At 38.4% G+C, this 16,909-nt stretch overlaps 1 protein-coding gene across 3 annotated transcripts in view; it reads left to right on the top strand.

The window, feature by feature from the left end:
• The window catches only part of LOC136831398 (probable pyruvate dehydrogenase E1 component subunit alpha, mitochondrial), a 38,072-nt gene extending 30,110 nt beyond the window's left edge, over positions 1-7,962 (top strand). For all 3 annotated transcript variants that reach the window (XM_067092826.1, XM_067092185.1, XM_067093588.1), the window contains 3 exons: positions 5,233-5,388; positions 6,524-6,772; positions 7,151-7,962. In XM_067092826.1, the coding sequence (XP_066948927.1) occupies positions 5,233-5,388; positions 6,524-6,772; positions 7,151-7,339 (594 nt within the window). In that variant the 3' untranslated portion in view covers positions 7,340-7,962. The remainder of the gene's footprint in view (positions 1-5,232; positions 5,389-6,523; positions 6,773-7,150) is intronic.
• The last annotated feature ends 8,947 nt before the right edge of the window (positions 7,963-16,909 follow it).

Below are 16,909 nucleotides of genomic sequence, written 5' to 3'. Positions count from 1 at the left end.
TGAATCTCCTCCAGTATAGAAGGTATCATAATGACTTCTAATTACAGTGCAGTATTTGTATTGGAGAATCATTATTGGGCTTCTCTGTGTAAGTTAAAGGCTGAGAACCATAATGTATGCAACCCATGTCAGATTGAAATACAGTAAACCCCCCGTATTCACATTCTCACGATTCGCGGATTTCTCTGTGGAACGTATCTACCCATTATTCGCGGAAAATTTGCCCATTTGCGGTATTTTTCAATGAGAAATATTCACTAATTGCTGTATTTTCATATAATTTTCATGACTAAATGCACTTTTTGTGATAAAACTATTAAAATACTCGGGTATAAGCATTTTTAGAGGGTTTTTCTTGTGTTTAAACTATCAAAATAGGCAGTTCTAAGTGTTTTTAGAAGGGTTTTAAGTATTCACGGATTTTAGCTATTTGCAGGGGGATGGGGTGCAGTACGCATCCCCTGCGAATACGGGGGGTTTACTGTAAGTTGCTTTGCTATTTTATATATCATTATATATTTTAAAACATGTTTGTATTTCAGCCTAGAGGCTAAACCAGGTTTGTTTTTGAAGGGAAGGCAATGAATTTTAATATGGAAATTTAACTTCATCCCCTTTTTTTCTTTTATTGCAACAGCAATATTTTGGACTGAATAGCCTTTCACACAAACAGCAAACAAAACAGTGTGGGTGGAGTTTTTCCATGTAACTTTTCTTATGTTTTTTTGTGGTCTTCAGTGCAATGTTTTTATATCACAAAAACACTTCTGTTTCTATGTGGATACAAACCTTGTCTGTTATATGGTTGTTTTGGTGGTTGTCCTCTAGGACCTTGCTGTTACAGTAGGGTATTGTTCAAGGGAAGGCTGGCTGGAAAAAGGATTCATGGTTTCCATCCATCCCCTTCCTCTTTCATGAGTTTTTTCCCTCTGGTCCTTTCAGTCCTTTTCTTCTATCCTAGCTTTTAGGCTTGTAAGACGTAGATGATTGGTGGTCTCTTCCTAGGATAATCTTTTAGGGTATCACAGAAGTGTTACTTTAGTAAGAGGAATGCAGATCTTACTCCTTATGGGAACTAAGTGCTAGGAGATGTTGCTGGGGATGGACAAGCCCTTTGTTGGCCGAGTTGGTTGAGCTTCAGACCGTCATTCGATGGGCCGGAGTTCGATTCCCGCCGCCGGCTGATGAAGAGTTAGAGGAATTTATTTCTGGTGATAGAAATTCATTTCTCGCTATAATGTGGTTCGGATTCCACAATAAGCTGTAGGTCCCGTTGCTAAGTAACCAATTGGTTCTTAGCCACGTAAAAATAAGTCTAATCCTTCGGGCCAGCCCTAGGAGAGCTGTTAATCAGCTCAGTGGTCTGGTAAAACTAAGCTATACTTACTTTGGGGATGGACAGATGTGTCCCTGAGACTATACCTCAAGACTTTTTGGGGAACTGTTTTGATTATGGTAGTGTGACCTCTCCAGGATGGTTATTCTCCTTATGATAAATTATATTGCTGCTGTCTTGTACAGGTTTACAGGGGTATCTTGTGATTGGTACTGTACATTATCTGGACAATACAGCTTCCCCTTCAATGGTTGGTATACTGTCCACTGCCTGTACAGACATGCTATGCCCATTTTGCACTACATGTATCCCCTGCACCACTGGCTGTTACTATGAATTTAGTTTCCGTAATGTTTTGTTGCAGAACTTGTCTTTGTGCATGGTACTGATTTACCCTGATTGTTTGATAACATGTGGCAGTTCTTGTTGTTAAAGTAGGGCATGTTTGCATGTTGAGCAGTCAAGAGCAGATTGGACAGGTTCTTGTAGGGGTATGAGGACTTTGGTTGATGGAGAATGGAGGCCCTCATGAATACACCATCCTCATAGCCTTTTAAATGTCATCTATCAGTGGGCTCTCATCTTGTCAAGATTCCACTTCTGCCCATTCATTAGCAAGACTGACCCCCTGCAAAACACATTCAAAGGTGTCCCACTCCTGAGGTGAGAGTGGGGCTGCTCTCAGTGAAATGGTGACCAGAACGCCTTGTGCAATCACTTCTGTCATGACCAAGAGTTCACTAGGCATGATATCACAATCCTGTATCTTGTAGAATTCAGTCAACTTGTCGTCTGGTAAGGAGAGCAAACCCATGGGTTGTTTGTAGCCCCCTCATAGTACCCTGGCCATCCTTCCTCCACATGATGTCCTTGAGGATTATTGAGAGCGATTTTACTTAGGGCTGGTTGAAGCCCCTTACTGTCAAGTTGTTTGCATTTTGCTAAAGTTCCATCACTGACGAATCATAGGATGGTAGGGAAGGCTGTTGAAGGTCAAAGATACTGCAGGCCCAAATCAGGACTACATTGAAGGAAGATAAATTTTTCAGTGCTGATAGATATCTTTTGGTTCCTCATCAGACTCCTTTGTTGATAGCACCAAGTCCTGAGAGGAGTCAAGCCTTGTCTGCTTGCTCAGAGGAAGTCATCAGTACCTAATGCTCACTTGTGGTAGAGGTTTTAAGGCTAAAGAGGCTTTAAGGCTGAAGCTGTGGGGGCTGCTACATACTTTCCTCAGAGGTAAAATGTAAAGGATTCATATTATGTAAGTATTCCTGTTTCTACCTTTCAGCCATGTCCACTCTTGGATATCAAAGTGAATACAAGATGGCAGGGAGAGGATTTTTGCTTGAGGACTTTTGGGATGGGGAGTCAGTGGAAGAGCTTGAAACGGTCTTGGTTACATGCCGATCTGCTAGCTCTTGGGCTCGGTCTGCTAGTACATAACTTGTGGTAGTCCAAGTCTTCATTCTTTCTGAACAGTGTATGTTTGAGGAGTCACTTTAAGGGTTCTCCTGAAGCAGTCCCACAGAGCTTCTGTGGCTTGGGAAACTGGTCATGTGGGCCATCTAGCCTTGGTGTGTGTCCCTGTTGCAGCCATTGCTAAGGAGCATCTGCTGTTTGCACCTTCTTGATAGTTTGAGCCATAGCTGCTTCCAGAACCCCTTGAGGAGTGGGGATTGGTCCTCTGGTTTTTTCTTGACCATCCCCTTGAAAGGATGATAGGTGTAGTGCCAGAACTGTCCTAGAGGATGAAGACTGGGGAAGTAGATTCTCACAGCTTGGTAAAGGGCTAGAATCCAATCAAGTAGTTCATTGGTTGCTGAGGGGTCTATATTTCATAGGGAAGTGCCCTGTGAGTGGGGGCAGTCGTGGAGGGAGCTACTGCTTTGGCTGTCCTTTGAGAGGAAGATGCCTTGCCTGAGCAGTAGGGAGCTATTTCATAGACCAGCACTGGGCTTGAACTACAGATACAGTCTTTTGCTGAGTCTACTACATAAATTCTGCAGCTGTGGTCTGGAAAGGTGATTGCCCTTGGTGGCAGTAGTGTCATGGTGTGGCCATGTAGCATCGGGAACATGGTGCAGTGGCTTAATGAGACTGAGGAGAAGGCTGAGGAGGAAGCAGCAAGGTTGGTGGTTGTAAGGCCAGGGCTGAATCTCATATGTTCCAAGATCTCTGGGATGTGGCCTAGAGTGAGCAGCAGGGAAAGGGAGCGACCACCTCTCTTTTGTTTAGGGGGTGAGGCGAGTGCTGGAGGCTTGATCATTGGTGGGACTGGGACCAGTGATTCCATTTCTGCCTTTTTCTTTACCAGTGGCAGCAATGGCATAGCATTTGTAATTGGGATATTTGATGATAACCGCTCTATCACAGGAAGGGTAGCTTGGGACAATAGTGACCTGTTGCTGGCTGAAGATTCCAAAGACATGTTGGTGGGAATCTTGGGGGCAGAGCACTTTGTTTTCTGCACAAAAATGAACCTCTAAAGACATGTTGGTGGGAATCTTGGGAGCACAGCACTTCGTCTACAGCGAATATGTTTATGTCAAGACAAGGGCAAGCTGTAAGGAGCTTTGTCTAGGGAGAATATAAAAGAACTACATGTCTTATTTTTCAAGTCCTGGCATATTATAACCAGGTAAAAGTAAGAATATCTATGGGAAACTTCTCCAAACCCCTAATCACCACTTCAGTGCCCAGTTCTAGTCTAGAAAAGGAACAAGACACTGATATCCAGGGACAAAGTTAGGCAATGGTAATACAAAATGAAGAGAGAACTATCAGTGAAGGAAACTACTCCAGGAAAAGAACAAGGGTTGCTACTTGCTCAAAGCCTGTAAAGGAAGATACAAGTTGTTTTGCCCCAACACACACATCAGTATGGATGATACCAAGGATAAGAGTAGAGTAAAAATTGAGTAAAGCTTAGTATAAGAGCAAGATGACAAATACACGATCTTGGGAAGCACTAATGAGATGTTGATGCTTCATAGTTTGCTCAACTGAATAAGTGCAGATATTGAGTGGCAATACAAGCACACTTGATGGAGTAGATGTGCTATTTTCGAGATAATGGTTTGACAGGGATTAGTTCTACTTGGAATATATAAGGCATCTGATTAGTGGATTGTCATGAACAACCAGGCATGATAAGAGATATTGACTTCCTTATCTGTCCCAGTGAGTCCTTGCTAATAAGGGTGCAACATTTCCTCTGGAGACTACTAGGATGGTCAGAGACAGAAATAGATTAAAGTCAGTTTCTTCCTTTATTGGGGCATTGTTTGATTTTTGGGGGGACAGTTTAGACAACAGCTAGACTACTTGTAGAAAAGAAAGTGTCCAGTTGTTAGTGAGAGCATAGACTTACAACAGGTACACAAGACCTCTGCTACACACAGTAGAAACAAGGTTTGACAAGGAAAATGAAGACAATTTTGTAAGTGTTTGACTGTAGAATGTTAAGTTTCATGGTCAGAGTACAATAGGAAGATTATATTATAAATATTATGAATGAAGAATTGGTGATGAGATGTGGTATGAAGAGGCTGGAAAAAAGATAGATTTTAAGATTGAAAAGGTTTGGACATGCTGAAAAGGGATGAAGAACAGCCAGAAAAGTAGTTTTGGGAGGAGGACAAAAATCTTGAAGGAGGCCAGGAAACAGTGGACAAACAGGATGGACAAAGATTTGAACCTGACAGGAATTCAGGTAGTAGAGCTTAGATCATAAGAATGGAGAGAACTCATTTCATGTATAACCCCATAAAGGAAAAAGCTGACGTAAAAGTGTTGAGGATGAGGGGTGCTTTGTTCTGTTTTATATAGCTATCTTGTACTAGTTTTTAATTGTGTAAACTTCATCTTTTTTCACTAATGTTTTTCTTTTTCAGGGACAAGTATTTGAAGCCTATAACATTGCTAAACTAATGAACCTCCCAAGTGTCTTCATTTGTGAAAACAATGGTTATGGCATGGGAACAAGTGTTGACCGTGCTTCTGCATCTACATCTTATTATACTCGTGGAGATTATGTCCCAGGAATATGGGTTAGTGTAATATTATATGCACATTTGACATATGGTATTCACGTGTGCGATTTAAAAAATTTGACTCTCTAGTGTGTTTATAATAATAACAAATAGGATAGAACCTTATATCTAGAATCCATCTGTCCAGAAGGGTCAGTTATCAAGAGGCAGACAGTGATAAATAATAAAAATAACTTGCATGAAATGAAAACTCCCCAAATATACATTCACACACTAATACTAGCAGTAGCCACTAATAGTGTACATCGTTCATTCAGTGAGGTGAACAAATTTTAATTGAATTAGCCTTTCTTTACAAAATGTAGTTTGCAAACTTGTAAAATGAAAAACTATATTAGCTTTATCTAATTGAACATAGTTATTTTATGAAAAGGTTTAGTTTACAAACAAGTTATTATAATGTTAGTTTGGATTTTACACAATTAATTTTATAAGGAACTCTTTTGTTGTCATAATACATGTATGACTTGTGAGGGAGTATAACAGCTTCACTATGTATGTGATTGTATTGAACAAGTACTTTAAATTTCACTGCTGTTACAAAGGCTTATTGTTAATTAAACAGACAGCAGTTAGCTTAATACTGTATGTTCCTCTAATAGCAATCAGATTATGCAAGAAAATAAACAGCAACCATGATTCATAAATAATTCCTTGCAAAATAAAGTACACGTGTAATTCACGAGGGATTTACAACAGAAAATGTAAATAAATCTTGGAAGGATCTCAAATACAGGGAGTATCTGTTAGTATTATATGAATACAGTACAGTACCAGAAATAATTTGGTGCCATTTAAGAAAAATGTTAATCCTATCCCTTTTTTTTTTGTAGAAAGAAAATCTTTTATGTATTTTTTTGTTCCTTGAAGGAAATGTGATTTACTCCAGGTTACATCCATGCGCCTATTTGAGTTTGTCATTGTCCAGAATTGAGCAAGTTAAATATTTAACTGCTTTAATACCAAGTAAAGTGGGCAGTAGAAGGTAGCCCCCAGCATGGAAGAACAGCAATATTAATAATAATTTTGCACTCTTTACTGTGAAGTGAATGACAGTTTTCATCATTCATTCATTTATTTTAATACTATAGAAAGATTTGTCATAAAAAGATTATGCTTGCTTTTCTTGCAGATTGACGGTATGGATTTACTAAGTGTAAAAGAAGCCATAAAGTACTGCATTGACTATTGTGGTTCAGGCAAAGGACCTTTAGTTTTAGAGGTTGCTACTTACCGGTATTCAGGCCACTCCATGTCTGATCCTGGTACATCCTACCGAACCCGTGATGAGATTCAAGAAGTACGTCAGACCCGAGACCCAATTATGCTTTTCAAGGAGAACATACTCTCCGCAGAACTTGTTACAGCTGATGAACTAAAGGTAAATAGAAATGATACGTAAATATAGTAGCATACTGTATTCTGTATGGTGTGTAATAATTCCACATATCAGTACAATATATTTGTAATAATTCCACATATCAGTACATTTAGTAGATAGTTCTTTGAGCTGCATAATTGATCCTTTAAATTCTACTTAAAATATAATTGAAGTTTTTTGTGTTTAAGTACAGGTTTGCAAAGTTGTTTTAGGGCTTTTTATAAATCTGTAGAAAATTAAGATAATCCAGTATATGGTCTCATAAATTTGAAATTCCTAATCAGTCCAAAAAGTTGCATACCTTTAGAGATAGGGTTAGTATTTTCCTAACTAGTTTCAGTAAAAATATTTAATTCGTGATTTTTTGTGTATTTCCAGAAAATTGATTCTGAGGTTCGTAAAGAAGTCGATGAAAGCGTTAAGATTTCAAAAGTTGATAAAGAAATTGCCATACAAGAGTTAGCAGCTGACGTATATTCAGAACCCTTAGAAACAGTTATTCGTGGCACTACTCCATTCGACCCTTACACACATCAGCGCCTAAGTAAAATTATAAATCAACATTAATTACATGAAGTTAAGATGTAAATATAATGGTTTTCCATAAAGTTATCTTTGTTAACAAGTTATCAGACAAGCTGTTACGGATGTTTTTGTGAACAAGTTATCAGACATGCTGTTTCATTTGTTTCAAGTAGTATCCAATGATAGGGAGTATCCAAACTTTTGATGTGGTGTGTGTAACCATTTTCAATACAGGGTTAGTTGATAGTAACACTTTGGATTACATTTCATATCTAAAAGCTTTACCAGATTGTACCTAGGAAGTAATTAATATGGTTAATTTGTACATGAAGCATTTCAATTAGTGTATGTTGTAGCTATTTCAGAAGAGAATTTGGTGATGTACAAACACTTAATTGAGTGCCAAGTAGACTTTGTTGCCTTATTCCTGTAAAGTTTTCCTTTATCCACTGGAAGTCAAGAAAACCAAAGAAAATATCAGTAAAGTTTTGTTTAAAATTTTCAAACCATTTAGCCTACAGAGACAGACATACGACACAAGTAATTTTTTGTATTTTTTGGCCAAATATATTTTTAATGATGGATATACAGTATACAGTAGGTGAGAGGTATGCTGTATATGTGTACATATGTACCATAGTTATTAATAAAGACATTTATGTTTAGATTATGATTTGGGAACCCTGATTTCAAAAGGCAAAAGAAAACAGAAGTCAGTTTATTCTCAGTGAAATGATTGCTGAAAAAAATAACTGTACTTATTACTGGTAATTACTGTATATAGATGGAAAGAATATATTGTCCCTACAGGGGATAAACAAACACCGTGCCTTTTTTATATGGAGTAATCTCCAGCATGTACACTTGACTGGCTGTGAACTTACCGAAGGAGCATAATCTGATGGAGAAGGGGGAGAGAGGGATTTGGGGTTACCTATGCCAACCAGTCTTCCTTCAGCCATATACTTCTTTGGGCTCCCTTTTTTTTTGCTGTCATCTGTTTTTGTGTAGAATTGGCGGAGTACCCTTATCCTTTTCCTTTGTTTGTGATATGACAGTGTGTGTATGTCTGTGTTTTACTGTGGATTTTTATGCTAATTTTATTTTTACTACTTGTGTTTGGCCCAGTCTGTTATTGCACTTGTTGAATAAACAGGACTATGCTGCTGCAAGGGTCGGGATCAGTCTTGTAACCGATTCATGTCCCCCATTGCAGTCAATCCTAATTCTGTGTCTTACTTTGTTTAGAAGTAGGGAATGTACACGTGATTTACCATGTGAAGAATGTCCTGCTTGGTTTTCTCCACAGTGGGAGTGCTATGGTAGGAGTCATAGAAAGCCCAAGAAGGGTTCCCCAGCTTTTGTAAATAGTGGACCCATGCTGGAAGTAACATCTAATCCTTACAGAATCTTCCAACCCCCAGATTCTCCTCTCTCCCTCCCCTAGCACTTCTGTCCCTGGGAAAGGCAAGTTGCTATATGTGTAACCTATTCATCCCTTTTGTGATGATGAGGCTGAGCAGATTGCTTCCCTTACGTAGTTATGTAAGGTTTGGCCTTCCTTTAAAATTGCTGATACTCCTTCCCTCTTGGCTTTCCTTGACTCCTAGGCTGGGAAGGAGGTAGAACAAGTCATGATTGCTATGAGTGTGGAACCCCCTTTTCAGGTAGCCCCCTAGCCCCCTGAGGTCCAACCTGTTGCTGAGCACCTGGAGGTATTGACTTCCCCCCACCCTGCCTCTCTGCCCTCTCAAGTGCGTAGATTGTCTTGGGAGGCAGAGAGATCTGTGGGTTCGAAGGGAAGGTCTCACTACTATTCGTCCTTGTGGACCCTCTCCTTGTCATAGTCTTCCTTGCCTTCCTTGGATTATCACTATAGGAAGAAGAGGTCTAGCCATTCGTTGCTTCCCCTGCTCTAGGCAGAGCAGGGGTACTAGGCCTCCCTCAGATGGCTGGCACCCACGATGGAGGAGCAGTGCCTCTTCTCACCCTTCTTCAAATAGGAGCCATGCTCCTTCCTCTTCCCACCGTACCCCTGGGGCTGGATGCTGAAAAATTAATTCTAAGTTTGAATGGGAAATGTATGGTTATTCCTCTTCCTATCCTGTCCTTCTTCCTGATCGAGAGAAGATGAAATTTTTCAAGAAACAAGAGACTAAGGACTTAATTACATTGTTGAAAATACACAGTACTTTGGAAGAAGGGAAAAAAAATTTCTACAGAGGGGTCCATTACACCTCTGCAACAAAATTTGTCAGGTATGTGAGATTACTTCCCAAGTCTGAAGCAAAAAATGGACAAGGATCACCAAGAACACAATTCCAGTTGGGAAAACTGTATACTGTAATGAGATGGCAAGCCCTTGGAATAGACTTGCAGATAGTCCACATTGCTCAACAAGAATACAGAATCACTGGGAAAACTTTGTAATGAGCTTAAAGGACATGGCAAGCCCTTGAAATGGACTTGCAGATAGTCCACATTGCTCAACAAGAATACTGAATCACTATCTCCAGAGCCTGATGCCACCATCTCCAATAACTGCACATAAATGACAGAGTGAGATAGGGAGATACACAGCAATAAATGATAAGCTTCAGCATGAAAAACAGACATTAGAACCATTTCTTGATAGGTTAATATAGATACCCATAATTTTAAGTCTATAATGGTAAATGTAACCAACCCTAAATGTACAAGTTCCTCCTCTTTGAATAATATATGTTCGAATATGCATCCAAATATATTAATTAGGAAATAATACAATTAAGAATATAGTGAAGAACAGAGTATATACATAAAAACAGTCACTGAGCAGAGAACACCAAAGCATGACATGCCAGTACCTCTGTATTTCCTCATAAGAAAACTCATCATCTGATTTCCTCAGATATCTTGAGATGTTACTGAAGAACCATCTACAACTGTACCTATTGTTCATCATTAACTCGCCTTCACAAATGTGATTTAAAATTATTATAGATGTGTTCAGCAGATTAAAGCTTCCATTCCTACTGTACAACCATACAGCCATATATAAATGGTGAGCTCGGCTAAATTTTTGCATGTGCAGGCATTAAAGAAACTGAAATTCACATTAAATGTGAGATTTATAGAACAGTGAATGAATTAATACATAAGCAAGGCTAAATACAATACGATTCATTGATCCAAAGAAAAAAAAATTAGGAAATAGCATTATCCCATCTGAGGAATTGAAATGCCTGTTTAACATTTTGATGGCCATTGGAAGCAATCCAATCGACATATAAGGAAAAAGCCATACAACATCAGCAGTTAAGTATATTTTGGAACAATTTAGTAATAAGCAAATTGTAAGACTTTGTTATAAGTTCTTTAAAGAAATTGTATCAGCCAGGGTAGGGCCATAGTTGTGGACCTTTTAACCTCGCATCATGTCAAGTAAGTTGACTAAAAATAAACTATTTTATGTCACATTTTTCCTTTATAGGCTTGGACATGAAATGAGTTCTCTCTACTGTTTTCTGTCTGTTGTACTTGCTGCGTAAGTCCCGTCTGGTCTCATGTCTTCACCTATTCCTATTTTTCTCCTGGTATTCAACCTGCTGTTTCCATAAATACTACTTTTCTGACTGAATGTTCCATACCCATGTAGTAACCATCACAGTTTCTGAGATATCAGCGTTGATTTCCAGCTGAATATCACATCTCTCCACAATTTGCTCATTTGTGATATAATACTCCCACTGCAGTCCAGCCATGAATCACAGTACTTTAGAGTTAAAAGTCCTTAAAATCCACATTTGTTTTGTGAGTGCCCATGATAATATACATAGAACAATGGTACTAAATACAGTAGTGTGAAAACTAGAGGAAGACGATTGGTTTAACATCGTGAAAATTTCAGAAAAGGTACCGGTGTTCAAAATTTTCAGTTTGGTTATATGGAAGTGAAAAGAACAGAGGCTGTGTTTATAACGAGGTACTGTAATTACATAAGCACCACGCCAACAAATATATTCCCTGTAGGGGGGTTGTGCCATCAGTGCGCCTCATGCTGTGCACTGTAGGCATTACTTAAGGTTCTTTGCAGCATGCCTTTGGCCCCTAGCTGTGACCCCTTTCTTTCCGTTTACAGCACTGTACCTCCTTTAATATTCTTTTTCTTCCATCCTACTTTCCACTTTCTTCTAACAATTGATTCATAGTGCAACTGTTTCAGCGCTGAATAACTGCACAGGTCCCAGTGCTTGGCCTTTGGCCTAAATTCTATATTCAATTCATTTCGATTCAATTCAACAAAGAGATTACGAGGATCTTAAGAATGTGCTTGATGAAGCACCAATACAGGGAATTGGATGGGCATTACAATAACAGAGGTTACTGTTGAGACTCGATGAGTTAGTGATGTAATACTAGTGGCAGGTAACATCAGAAGGATCAAGCGTTGAGTCCTTAATCCATCATAGTAACAGAGGAAACTTTGAGGGAGTGCTGTATGCAGATATCCTGGTCTTAACAACAGAATCAGATGATGAGAATGTGACTGGTAAAACAGAACATTCAGGCAGTGTCATGTAGATGCTGTGGAAGAAGTGTGGAGTGAACTTTGTGGTACATAACAAATGTAACAGTATCACAAGTAATGTTCAGGACTTCAGAGTATAACTGGATTAAGAGATTTTCAGTGCCCTAAATGTATAAAATCAAAATGGGAAATGAGGAAGGAGAAGCACCACGTTGTGATAGAAGGACAGGATTTAGTAAAAATAAAAAAATTTCATTTACCTTGGGAACATACTCATCTGTGAAGCAGGTATTGTAGCAACAGCCAGCATTTTGTGGACTGAGACTGGGTAGACTACTGGTAAATAAGAGAACAGCCTCTCTGATGATATCTTGAATTGGAACTTCAGAAGTTCAAGCGAAGATGCAATGCATTAACTATTTTAATACAAATCTCCTTGTACTTTAATAGTTTACTTACATTTTTATTTATGTGTTAATTTATCTGATTTTCTAATAACTTATCTCCTCTTTCTGTATTTCGCTTTACCTCCTATTACTTCTGTAAAATGAACACCATATTCTTGGGAAGCCTGAATTTCAAGTCAATAGCCCCTGTGGGCTTGTTCTATATGAATAGGGTTAATCTTCTGGATAATAATGCAGTAATAATAAAATTAGTGTATAGGAAAAATTATGTAAGTAGACTTGTCACATTTTATTTTCTCTTCCACCACAACACGGTACATCCTCTTTTCTGCATCTACTTTTACACATTTCTAGGGATGAAAATAACTTAAACCAATTATATTCCAAAATCGTGAGCATTGCTTGTGACACTGTGACATTTGATATGTACTGCTGAGTTTACTACCATGACTCTTCCACAGTATCGGTGTGGCCACTTTCCTAAGTGTAGTTTTTCTTTTCCTGTCTGTCATCATAAACTTTGTTGTACTGTATAGCTTAACTCATTTTCATTTCCCTCTCCTTTCCCCTCTTCCATCCCCTACACGTTTCCCAGGCTTCTTCCTCTGATTCTGCTGTTGATGCCAAGTTATCTGCACTGAGCATTCCCTCAAAGCTACCTCCATTACTATGACAGATTAAGAAGGACTCGGTGCTTATCCTAGATTCACACAAACAGCCTTATCAAACTCTTCTGATGTGCCTAGCACTGTTCCACTCTAAAATTTTGTATACTGTAATACTGTAACATCAGTAGCCCAGTGAGTCTTAACAGTACCCTCTGCTTTTGTAATGCCCATCTAGTTGCTTGTTGCTTTTGGTATGCTGGCAGCTGCATTCTCAAGATCCATAAATATATTGGCACGGTACTTATACAGTTAACTCATCATAGACATTGCCTCTCTTGTTTTCACTGCCATACAGCCACGCTGGCAACTGTTTATCTCACCGCTACCCTCTCCCAAAATTTTCATAGCTTGTTCAAGCAATGTTCTGAATCTAAATTTTCACACCGAGGTCCATACCATAGTTCCTTATATATCTTTGTCGTACTGCCTTTCTTCTGGTCTATCCTTTCTTTCATCAGGTTTTCATATATATTCATGATTGACTAGTTCTTCAGCTGCTAATTTGAATAAGCTGCTTGGTATTCTTAATGGCGTTCGGACTTTTCCATTTTTTATCCTTTCAAGAGCTGTTTCAACACATCCTCCGTCATATCGTGAATTCACGCTCTTATTTTTTCTATTCGTTGACAGCTTTGAACAGGACTGTCTGATATAGGAAATGATTAACAAATTTACTTACCTCAGGCAAACATGTTTACTGAGGCCTTGAAAGGTGTTCCCTGCCACTGTCTGCCACTATTGTCAGTCTCACAAATTATTTTCATACCTCTTCCAGAGTTTCTCTGCAATTAAGCTGCACTGGTCAATACCAAGGTATTTCTGTATAAACGACTTAACTTAAAATATTTAATAAAATAAAATCCTTTTTCCAGGACTTAGTAAGGAAATTGGCTTCACATAGTTAAACCTTTGTGAATGGGACCTCACCTTATTGCTGTAGTTTTTCGAAGGACCCGGTGACACTTGAGAACTTCACCTAGAGTGTTTTCTTGCTGCATGTACTACTGACTGACGGGGCACTTACTAGAGAATGGTCATAAATAAGACCATCCTTTTCTCTAGGTTTTAAGCAGAAGACAGATTCCAGGGAGGGGATATGAGTGGATAACCCCTCGCTTCAATTCTGGCTCTGAAGGCCTGGGAAAAGGTGAAGAAGATGCATTAATGTTCCTGGCCAAAGTACTTGGCTCTCTCTCTCTCTCTCTCTCTCTCTCTCTCTCTCTCTCTCTCTCTCTCTCTCTCTCTCTCTGGCTTAGACTTTCAGTCTCTTTCAAAGTTTTCTATATAAAACGGAATTGTAGCTAATTTATCAATATTAAAAAAGCTGTTGTCAGGTACTTTTTAGGTTATAATAATTCTATTATAAACCAGTGTAACAGACTTCTGTAAGTTAATGTATTCGGAACATCAAAGGGTTATTTTTTCAAAGTTACGTTTTCAATCGAAACAATATTAAAATGCGAAATCCTTCGGTATTCGGAGAGACAGAGGGATACAGAAGTTATTTGTAGAAAATAAAAATTAGAGATAACGACTTGTACTTGCATTTCAAAATTACAAACTGAAAAAAAGATCAATATTAAATTATCGGATAGTTTGAAATCCAGCTATGCACGTTCTCGCAATGTAATATTTCTTTGATAGTACTGTACACGAAGCAACAGTAGGTACTACAGATTCCCTGTCTCTAAACCTTAAACTCCGCCCCCATTACAGAGTGACACAAAAAGATGATGGATAACAAATTCCAGTAGCACAGGTCAATAGGCATATGACGTATTTGAGATATAAAACCGTTTTTGGATGTTGTTTTAAAGGTTACAGAGCTTCCTAAAAGCTTATTGATGCTTTATTTTAGCTGAAGAATTTGATAGCTATAGGAGAAAACATGATGCTCTAGGGCCCTTGATCATTCATACACGTTGCACCTCCCAAAACCTTGGTGCACTCCATGAGCATTTATGACAATGTCAACGAAAACAGAGTGACATAAAAGTAATCTGTAAAAACTGCATTATTGTACACCACAATCTAACTGTCTTTTGGCTTTGAGAAAATCCCTGTCATTGTAAGAAAAGTATTCAAAATATATATTCTCGGATTCAGAACAAGTGACCTTCCTTTTCATTATAATTTCTGCCGAAATTAAAAATAAAATACATTGCATTAAGATCTTGGGCTGGCCAACAAATACAGGGTGATACAAAGAGTACAAAATCTCAACAGTACTCCCTGTCAGTCATCATCCCCTTTATCACACGGCGCTGAACTAAAATAAACTACTTAATCTTCTATTACAATAATATCAGGAAGGTCTGTGCTATGCCTAACAGGAGATTTCAGCTCCATTTTAATTCTAGTTTGTCAAACAACAAATAAAGTGCCTGGTGCTTCAGTACCGTTGACTAGGGGGAGACAGAGTGATGCAGAAGTTGTCCCCGGAAAAGGACCGTCTTTGGACAGCTCTTTCTATCTGCGTTTCACATTATTATGAAATAGAAAAAGTTCATCTCCAATCATCATTATGGGTTTAAATATACCTAAACTTATTATTTTTAAGTCACTGTTTTTTTTTGTGTTTTTGTGTGTGTGTGTTTTTTTTACAGTATATGCATACGGAGCAACGGTAGGTACTACAAATTCCCTGCCTCTCAACCTTAAGGCGTCTCCCCCGCCATTACCCCTTTGTACGGAGTGACACAAAAAGAACTTAAGGAATAGGAACTTCAGTTGTCTTGGCTCAGTAAGCATATGAAGTACTTCAAATAAATTAGTTAATATTTACACATTATTTCAAAGATTACAAGGTTTTATTAAAAGCACAATTTTGCGATAAGCATTAATACCTATCAGAGGACACATATCGCTTTAAGGTCCTTGATCATTCAAATACGATGCAACCCGCCAAAATAATACGGGTTGAAAGAAAAAACTGGGATACTATTTGGGCGGAATCGAAATACACCACCAGTTGTGTTTTGGCTTTGTGAAAATTCCAGTCACTATGAGAAAACTATTTCAAGCTTTATTTTCGCCTCCGGAGCAAGTGGATCCACTTTTCTAAATAATACCAACTGAAGTGTAATAAGGAATACATTCCTTTAAGATTCGTGGTGGCCAACCAATACCGAGTGATACAAAAAATACAGTATTACAATAACGTTCTAAGTTATTCATCATTCACCTTATCACAAGGCGCTGAACGAGAATAAAATAACTAATCTTTAATCACAATGATATTAGGAAGGCCTGTGATAGGCCTAACAGCAGATTTAAACTCAGTTTTAATCGTATTTTATCTATTAACGAGGAAAGTGCGTATTCATACAGTATCCTTGGCTGGGGAGACAGAGTGGTGCAAAAGCTATTTGATGATAAGAAAAAAATCACAGATAGCAATTTCTATTCCCAGTTCAACATTAAGATAATGAAAAAAAAACCTTCTATCATCTAATGGTTTCATCGGAATTCAATATTTCTTTGACAATCTCCGTACACGAGCAATGGTACGTGCTAAGGGTTCCCTGTCTCCCAACCCTAGGCGGACAACCACCCTTTGTACAGTGTGACACAAAATGAGCCTGAGGAATGGGAACTTGTTCTACTGGCTCCATAAACTTATGCAGTATTTCCAATAAGTTAGTCAATATTAAGACATCCCTTAAAAGATCACAAAAGTCCATAAAAGCTTGATTATGTTTTATTTTAGCTGAAAACTTTGATATCTATCAGAGGATGCTTAGCACTTTGGAATCCTTGATCATCCAAACTAATGCACCCGCCACAATGGTACAGGGTGATTAAAAAACACTGCTCACGTGTTATACATGGGCACCAATGAAAAATGTCAACCTTTTGGTTTCCTGAAAATACCAATCACTGTGAGAAAAGTATTTCAAGTTTTATTCTAGCCTCCGGAAAAGTGACTTTCCTGTCCATTGTAATTTCTATGACATGAAATGAGAAACGCATTGCTTTAATATCCTTCGGCTGGCCAACAAATACAGGGTGATACAAAAAGTGCCAT

Source organism: Macrobrachium rosenbergii, chromosome 1 (assembly GCF_040412425.1).
Source record: "Macrobrachium rosenbergii isolate ZJJX-2024 chromosome 1, ASM4041242v1, whole genome shotgun sequence".
NCBI lineage: Eukaryota > Metazoa > Arthropoda > Malacostraca > Decapoda > Palaemonidae > Macrobrachium > Macrobrachium rosenbergii.
This window is presented reverse-complemented; position numbering and strand designations above follow the sequence as displayed.